Source organism: Corylus avellana, chromosome ca2 (assembly GCF_901000735.1).
Source record: "Corylus avellana chromosome ca2, CavTom2PMs-1.0".
Lineage (NCBI taxonomy): Eukaryota > Viridiplantae > Streptophyta > Magnoliopsida > Fagales > Betulaceae > Corylus > Corylus avellana.
In genome coordinates, this window is record NC_081542.1 from 29,738,845 (window position 1) to 29,748,093 (window position 9,249).

A 9,249-nucleotide genomic window follows, 5' to 3' on the forward strand; every position below is an offset into this window, starting at 1 on the left:
CTCGGTGATATTTCCAAAAAACAGAGGAGATTCCTAATATAGAAAGAGACGAAATAGACGAATACAAGCAAAATTAAGACACAGAGAGACAGAGAGAGAGTCAAACTCAACAATGTTTCAACCAAGTAACCAGGTCAGTCCCTTTTCCACACTTTCAATGATTCTCACTGTGTTTGGTTGCTGAGAAAATCTGAGAAAATGAGATAAGGAAAGAATTTGGAATCTCATAAACAGTGTCTGTATTTGTTGCTAACAGGACGGCTCCATACTTTTCTTTTTTTTCTTTCTTTTCTTTTCCCACATTTTTCAGCAATTAAACAGACCATTAGGTTTCTAATGCATGCGTCTGTTTTCTTCTTTATAGTTGTTTAGAGCTTTAATTTCCAAGAAATGCGAAGGAACTTCAATTATAGTTTGTGGGCTCTCAAGTCTTCTGATTTTCTTTCTTTCTTTATTTTTTTTTGGAGTATTTTGTTCTGGGTAGTTTTGAAATGATCATAAAGTGAATTCATTTGAAATTGAAGCTTTGGTTTGTAATGGTACTGATATTAGCAGTTCTGGAGAGAGCTCTGTAAGAGTGGGTGACTCTTAAACTATGTGGGTTTTTAGTTTTAAGCAGTCTGTGAGTATGTGGTGATGAGATGTCTACACTGCATTGGCCATATTGAAGAGAAGAATTGAAAAGACACTGTTATTGTAAAAATATATAGAATGAAACTATTCATTTCTTTGTGGCAGCAGTTTGTGACTGAATTGGGGCTGTATATTTTTTTTACAGAAATATTAATTTAGAAGTGAACATTTCCTTCTGGCTGTTTGTTTATGAAGCTCTTGTAATGGCCTAATGGGTTGAAGAGATTTCTCAGGCAAGCACATTATGTAGTTTGGTGGATAGAGATTGGGGAATAGTATTTTTTTTGTAGCTTATATGCTTTCAAATATACATTCATTCTGTGGCGTAGGACAGTTAGGAGGCATTAAAAGTTGGAAGCTACTGCTGATTAATTTTAAACTAGGAAACTTACCCTCATTTTTTTCTTGATAAGTAATTCCATCTTGTAAAAAACGCAGAAGGGTGCAACTCAAGCACACAAGAAGTATACAATAGAAAACACCCAATTAGAGTGAAGAAAAAGAACACAAATATAGAAATTCTAGAAAATTAGAAAATTGGGAACTGTTGTAAGCAACCATCTAAACATAAAGAGATTTGAACATAATGACTTGTAACTCTATCATCGTCCTCACACAATCTTCAAGGTTTTGATCGTTGCTCTCCTTCAAAATACACCACATTAACCAAAAAGGGACCATTCTCCAAACTTCTAAATTGCAATGACTTCCAAACTGACCTCTCCCACGGGCCAATAGTTTCACCACCTGTTGGGGCATGATCCACTCTATCCCAAAAAGACGGAAAATCGATACCCACAAGACTCCAGCTATTTTGCGATGGAGCAAAGATGATCAGTGGCTTTCCCGCTCTTCTTACACATGCAACACAGTTCCATCACTATGATGTGCCTCTTTCTCAAGTTATTAAAAGTTAACTTCTTCTCCAAAGTTCCCTTCCATACAAAGAATGCCACCCTCAAAGGAGCCTTATTTCTCTAAATGCGCTTTCAAAGAAATGAAGAGCTATTAGAGGGGGACTAAGCATATGATAAAAAGATTTGAGCTCAAACGTCCATCTTTTTGGAAGGGGTCCAATAGATTTTTTCCTCGCCACCTCCTCTCAACCTGAGAGAATACAAAAGAGTAAAGAATGAAGAAATCAACTTTACCTCCCAATCATGTACTAATATGATAAAAGTGATATTCCAGTGTAAAATGTAATCGGAAAATTTTTTTTATTAGTAAATAAATTTTCATTGGAAAACTGAAAATGATCTGTCACTGAAGCCACAAGGGCACTGACAAGAGAAGTTAATTTGACAGTGCATTGTTGTTGCAATTAATACAGAGAATGATACAAAACTGCCTTTAATTGGTAAACAAGGAATACTTGAGTTTATGATGAAAAGTTAATATCCTATTGATGTAATGTCAAGTATGTTCCCTTATTTGTAGGAATTTATTTAGTGAGAGGATTTGGGTAGTGAATTTTCATTCAAGTAATAGGATGAAGGGCTCTAAAGTCAGGGATGTGTTTACATTTGTGTATCTCCTGCCCCCTTTCTGCTTGAAATTTTCAACCAGTGAATTGTTCCTGCTTGAAATTTAGACTTTCTACATCTGCATGTTGTGCAAGTTTCAATTCCGGTCAAGTTCAATATTTTCACCATTTTGTGAAAATCTAATTTTGACCTTTCAGTGCCAGAAAGACTATTAAACTAGTTATACAGAGCCTAAAGCTTCTTACTGAGCAAGTTGTGTGCTGATACCAATTTCTGATCAGTGATTCATGGAGGCCAGTGAATTGGATATCTTAAAGTCTGCTCTTTCCTTCAGATGCCTTAAAATTCTCATTGATTTATGGGTAGAAGCTCTGCATATACTAGGCCAGTGAATTGGATGTTCCCTGAAGGCAATTTCCTTGATGGTGAAAATAAATTTTTAATGCATATATGCATGATTAGCTTCAAGGGAATCAATAAAACTCTAACAAAAAAGAACTATCCAGTCTTTTGCATAATACATGGTTATATATATATATATATATATATATATATATATATATATATATATTGTAAATTATATTTATTTATTTAATTTTTCTAGATACAATATATATTTATTTATTTAATTTTTCTACATCTTCAAACACCACATTTTGGAAGAGTAAAAAATGAGAGGACAAAGCTGTGTTCATGCAGGCTGTTCCCTTCTTTAGCGTTTACGCTTTCAAAGAGTATCTTCAAATACCTGATGATTTCCCTCTCTTTGCAGCTTGCGATTGAAAAGCCAATATCCATCAAAGATTCATCAACACTGATGCAAGTTGATCAGAACGAGACCAATGTAGTTGTGAAGGATGAAATGCAAAATGGTGGATCTGCGCATGCCGAAACCATCATACACCATTCTAAGGTGGTGACTATTATTGTAGAGTTGCTTTAATATGGTGGTTTTCTGTTTCTGTGTCTGTTGATAAAAATAATGGATCTTTCATTCTTATCAAGGTAATGAGTCATAACAATGATGCAAAATTTTCAATCTGTTTCTTAGTTCATGGTGTATATGTCGCTAATGATCCTTGGACTAGATGGAGAGTGGCGTCACAAGTTCAATCCATTCGGATGCATGAGTGTTTATTCACCTATCAAAAAAAGAATAAAAAATTCATTTGTATATGTCACTTTTAATAGTTTACTTTGAGTGGTAATGTATCAAGGAAATAGTTCTTTTTCTGTTTAAGTTAACCAAACTAACTTCACAATGCCTAATCTGTGCAGAAGATTCAAGATGATCTACATATGCTAGGGATGAAAATAAAAGAGCACGAGGAAAACATAAAATCTCTGAAGACTCAAAATAACAAGTTAGATGACTCTATTCTTGATTTGCAAGGTATAAGTTTTCTCATTTGCAATAGATTCAGGGTGAATGTAGGGCAAATCCATCTTAAAATTGAATGAATCCAGTTGAAATTGGCAAATGACGAGTTTTTGTAGACTAGAGATAAAATTCTGCTTATCAAGGATATAATTATAATTATCATGTAAAATATCTAAATTTTGGTTAGATATTGCACCCAAATTGTTAGATTGAACTGTCACACGGGTTTAATTGTTGGTTGTCAAGAAGATACTTGGGAAACCATCTCTCATTCTTGACATCATTGTATAGGTTTATACCTAGATGGGAAATTTTCTCAATAAATTTACGGAAGTTATAAACTCAATAATGAAGCACTTAAAAGTGTTTGAATTAAGGTCAATGTAGGTATACTTCCTGTGTACCTAGGGGCGCCTTACGCTTCTATTTACATTTCGATTACTTATCAAAAAAAAAAAAAAGGCGTCAATGTAGTGCACCTTGGATACCAATTAATTTAAGTTTAAAATTTTCAAATGTATAAGTCTTTGACTCTTTGTTTCAAATTTATTTTCTTACAAGTTTCCTCATTTAATTTAGCCAAGTGTCGTACCTCAAGAACTTCTAAGATTGAACATGAGAACAACTCCCAACTTCAGACTGAGGAGCAAACAACTGAACAGATTCTACAGCATGAAAAATCTGCTGCTGGCATTTTGTGTCAATTGAAAAAACTGGATGGTACTCAGGCTTCCCATCTTCCATTGACCAAGGATGTGCTGGGGATTGTTGCTACACTTGGAAAAGTAGACGATGATAATCTTAGCAGGTTTCTTTGACTTTGCATTTCATTTTCTGTGCGTCTTTCTCAGTTTCTGGTTTTCTGTATAGTCGTGATCTCATCATGAGCTCATTTGATCATTTATGGTTACATTTTCATCCAAAATAAGTAACAATCGTTTATTAGCTTCATCATTGAAGCTTTGTTGTAGGGGTTTTTGTGTGTACTTTAGAATGGGATAGAGTGAATTTAGGTGCTATAAAATATTGCAAGAAATGACTTACTGATTGTGAGGTTCAGATGACTGGGGTGGCCTGTTTACTTACCTGGTTGGGGATGGGGTGTCTTAATCGAGGGACACAGTGACAGTTGACTATTAATGGTCCTACACTGTGCTTGACATAATGGTCGTTTTACTTATTTGGAATGCAGGCTTTTCGCAGAGTACTTAGGAGTGGAGACCATGCTGGCGATTGTCTGTAAGACATACGAAGGTGTTAAAGCTCTAGAAACATATGACAATGAAGGCTGCATAAATAAAAGTTCTGGTCTTCACAGGCTTGGGGCTTCCATTGGGAGGGCTTTGGATGGCCGATTTCTCGTTATTTGTCTTGAAAATCTAATGCAAGAGTCTCATCTACTGTATTTTTTTTTTCAGACAATCTGGACATGTAGTTTGTGAAACTTCTAATCTTTTTCCCCCCTTTTCACAGACCATATGTGGGTGGGTTTGTAGCTGGTGACCCACAAAGAAGGCTCGATATTATAAAGCCAAGGTTACCTAATGGGGAGTGTCCACCTGGGTTTCTTGGGTTTGCTGTGAATATGATCAACGTTGACAACACAAACTTATTTTGTCTCACAGCCAGCGGGTACGGTCTCCGGGAGATGCTATTTTATAATCTCTTCTCTCGTCTGCAAGTATATAGAACAAGGGCAGAAATGTTACTTGCTCTTCCTTGTATAAGTGATGGAGCTCTTTCTTTAGATGGAGGGATGATTAGGAGTACGGGTGTTTTTTCCCTGGGAAATCGGTGAGAAACTCTGCTATCACAAGTGAAATGCATATTTATTACCATTTATTCCATTTTTTCACTCTTCAAAATTCAATGTTGTACTTACTCAGATGTTGGCTGTATTTTTGTAATGCAAATGCCTTTATAAATAAGGTCTTCTCTTTAACCAGGTGGAATTTTAGTGAAATTAGTTAAATTGCCAGGTCAGCTGCTTGACTTGTAGAGTTTCTTTCATTCCTCTGGTGTTCCAAATGTCAAATCATAATTGCTAAAAACATTGTGGTTTTCATGTTTCTTGTTCAGCCACTGATCTATGAATTGTGAAGTCCTAAAATCTGGATCAATGATGTTATTCGTTTATTAATATGCAAGTATGGTGGCTTTTTAGGATAAAAATTATTAATACTTTCTTAAAAACTCCTCTCCCATATAAGTTGATTTGACACAATTAGGAGAAGAATTCATGTTATACTTTATAATATTAAGGTTTTAGCAATATTTAATATGTCTGAACTTTATAGCTTAGGTTTGGGAATTATTATAAATTATGGATAAAATTTTGTAATTTAATTCTTTTTACAGGTAAGTTGTCATAAACGGTTGTAAATTTAAAGATAAATTTTTTGAACCTTTTGGATGTGAATGTCACCGGTTGATCAGTTGGGATTTCCTATGCTGCTACATCTTAGTTTTGGATTCTGTCTGATGTTAGGGAAGATGTAGATGTGAAATTCCCCAAGCCCTTGGTGACATCAACTCTATGTGAAAACTACATTGAAGCTGAGAGTCAGGTCAAGGAGATGAAATGGAAAAAAGAAAAGATGCTGGAAGATATGAAGAGAGAAGAAGCATTATTGCACGCTGCAAAGTTTGATTTTGATAAAAAGAAGCAAGAATTTCTCAAGTCCCTTGCTCAAAGCTCATCCTATGCAACTCAGGTAGTTGCCTTGAACTAGTATAAATTAACAATAATTTGAATCTTACCAATGGAAGTAAGAGCATCTCCAAGAGTATTTAAAGGACCAAAATCTTTGAACTGTAACTATTAAGACTCAAAAACCTCATTCGAGAAGGCTCTCTTCCACCTCTTCATACCAACAAAATGCTACAGTGGTTCTTTTTTAGAAAACAATCAACGTAGCATCTTCATTTATTATTTTAACATTAAATGTTCATCATCTCTCTCTCGTTTATGAAGAACTGCTCGGCTCCAAAGCCTCCACTTTGCAGTTCTTTCTCCCTGACAAAGGAACTCCCTATAATCAAAACGAGCATGCCATCTTCAAGGTGAGTTCATCCGAGTCTCAAGACCCATATCTCTCATTATTTTTGTACCCTTACTTGAGTTTAACTTCGAATTCACGGAGTGTTACTTTAGTAAGGAAATCACTAGGCAAAGGGTATTTTTTTCCTCATCTGCATAAATTTTACGTTTGGGTTTATTGATACATATTTAGTAGGAAGATGCAACATAAATGGATTATAAGGTCTGTTTTGATTGCCTCTTTTCACCATTTTTAGCATACCAAATTAATGTCACACGTCTCTTATCTATTCATTGCATGGTATAATTAATTAATTTTTTTTTTTTTTTTTCAAGTCATTTACTTGAACACCAAGAGATTTTCTCTGTAAGGAGGAGGGAGTAGTTTGGAAAAAATTATCGATGCTCTATAATGGGTATTGATGGGTTTTTTTGTGTTTGTTTCTCCAAAAATTTCTGTTGATCTGTCCTAGTTTGATGGGTTGGACTGCAAAGGTAAATTTTGCAATGTTTTTGCTTGTTTTGGGAGAAGCTGTGTGTGCGTGTGTGTTTCAGTTAGATGATTGAATTACAGTATATTGGCTTGATGGTTGATAGTGTGTGTGTGTTTCGGTTGATGGTTGAACTGCAATATATTGGCAGTAACGGGTTCAAAAGACTGTTTTATATCTTTGAACCCTGACTGGTTGGTCAAGAAAAAAATTTCAGATACCTCTGTCATTTAACTTGTAATTTTTTGTTTGTTCATTTTTCGTGATTGGTACCTTTTAAGATGAAGAAGATTGCGTCTCTTGTTTCTTTTCTTACAGATAATTATCTTTTTTAGCTTTCATCTTTCACTTTAGTTGGCAATTTTTACTCATTGTGATTCTTCTTTTTCATAGTCACATCCTTTGGGCACTGTAGAATGTGTCTAGAATCCAAAGGGGGATCTCACAACAGGGTCAATAGGTGTTGGACCTTTTTCTGTTTCAAAGCTGGGCATGCGGACCTTGCAGCATATAATGCTTTGTGATTCTTGGAATTCAACTTGATATGGTGGGGTATATTTCTCCTCATAGAAATGATGGATAGATGAATCAAACAATTCTTTGCCATGTGTAATATCACATATCAAATCAAAGATAGGTTGCTCCTACTGATAAAAGGAGAAGATCGTGAGGAATAGATATTCAACTTTTACCTTCTAAAAGCCTCTTTCGTTATTCTTTGATGATGCTAATACCCCTCCATATTAAAGCCTTTCATCACTTGGGTTGTGGAAAAGAATGGGAGTTTTTATCATTTATTGCGAAGGACAATGGAGTGCATTACTTGCTTCAATTTGTGCAAGATTTAGACCTATTTATGTATCTATTCCTGTTGTTTTAGACCTGCAATATATTGGATTATGTTTCCATCCATGTACTTTTAGAATGAACAATATGATTCTTAATTTATACCTCTTTTCCAAAATGAACTTGTGTGTAGGCTATTAATGGACTCGCAAATGGAAGGAGACTCATACTTAACCAATCTTTTGCATGAGGGGTCTCAGCTTGATAATGAGTTGATGGGATCTTCAAATCTAATGGATCAAATGTCTCCGTCCCCAGTTGAAATAGAATCTAGTGCTAGGAGACGACGGGGTAGTAACTTCACCATAGAAGAAGATAATCTCCTTGTATCGGCGTGGCTAAATACTAATTTGGATTCAATGCAAGGAAATGAGCAAAACCATACTACATACTGGAGGAGAATTTGGGAGTACTTCCATGAGAATAAGACCTTCATTTCTAAACGTACGCAGCTATCTCTATTGAATCGATGGTCACTAATTAATAAGAGCTCAGCGAAGTTTTGTGGATACTTGGCCGAGATTGAAGCAATGCATCAAAGTGGTGTGAATGAGCAAGACAAGGTATAAATGCTATTGAATGTTGCGTCAATGCATCAATACACCAGCAGTGATAGGGGTCTAATTATTTTCTATTTGTTAATTTTGCAGATTGCCAAGGCGAAACTTATGTTTCACAAATTTCAGAAAACTTCATTTCAATTTCAACATTGTTGGAATGTGTTGAGGTGCCAACCAAAATGGATTAATGACAAGGTAAAATCAAGAAAAAGACTATTTGCAATGACATGTTCTCCTACTCCAGATTCGATAAATGTTGGGGAAAATGATATCTTCACCAATGACTTTGTAGATTCGGAGAGACCACTAGGCGGGAAGGTTGAAAATGAACGATTGAATAAACAAAATAGCAAAAATAGTGTGAATGTGGATGTTGCAGGGATACTAAATGAGGTAAATGAAGAGAAGAAAATGGAACTTATTGGGGAAACATTTGTTCAAGAGCAAGAGAGACTTCGTATTCTGCTTGAGCACGAGCAAGAGAGACTTCGATTTAAGCAAGAAAAGCTTCGAGCGGAACAAGCAAGGAAGGATGACAAAATTATGCTGATGGATACAAGTGGCTTGTCTAAAGTTCAAAAAGAATATATTCAACATCGCCAAATGAAAATCGTTGAAAGTCGAAGGAGGAAATAGTGTTTAACTGGTCATGTTACTATGAAGATAGTTCATCTTCTTTTAAGGTAATTGTTAAATGAAATTCTATATCTTACTTTGTTATTGGTGTTGAACAAATTGAAGTGATAGTATGATGTGTAGGGATTAGTTCATCTTTGTAAATTTTATATAATATGTCATGTAGTTGGTGATCAAA

The 9,249-nt window shown here is 35.2% G+C and overlaps 1 protein-coding gene across 2 annotated transcripts; it reads left to right on the forward strand.

Annotated features, from left to right (window-relative positions):
* Window positions 1-9,249, forward strand: LOC132168449 (protein DEFECTIVE IN MERISTEM SILENCING 3-like). Of its 2 annotated transcripts, XM_059579437.1 has the most exons (11): window positions 1-133; window positions 2,890-3,030; window positions 3,396-3,510; window positions 4,078-4,306; window positions 4,691-4,882; window positions 4,972-5,292; window positions 5,987-6,212; window positions 6,473-6,561; window positions 8,009-8,438; window positions 8,526-8,630; window positions 8,728-8,830. In XM_059579437.1, exons 1-11 carry the CDS (start codon window positions 113-115, stop codon window positions 8,743-8,745), a joined length of 1,887 nt encoding a protein of 628 aa, XP_059435420.1. In that variant the 5' UTR covers window positions 1-112; the 3' UTR covers window positions 8,746-8,830. The 2 variants fall into 2 exon arrangements, with proteins under 2 accessions (XP_059435420.1, XP_059435419.1); XM_059579436.1 differs by having other exon boundaries at window positions 8,526-9,249.

Excerpts from the sequence above, each read along its gene's own strand:
- LOC132168449 (XM_059579436.1), top strand. The coding sequence starts at position 113 with ATGTTTCAACCAAGTAACCAG. Across the intron at positions 3,031-3,395 it reads CCATCATACACCATTCTAAG|AAGATTCAAGATGATCTACA; the intron begins GTGGTGACTATT and ends TAATCTGTGCAG. Across the intron at positions 4,883-4,971 it reads ATTTGTCTTGAAAATCTAAT|ACCATATGTGGGTGGGTTTG; the intron begins GCAAGAGTCTCA and ends CCCTTTTCACAG.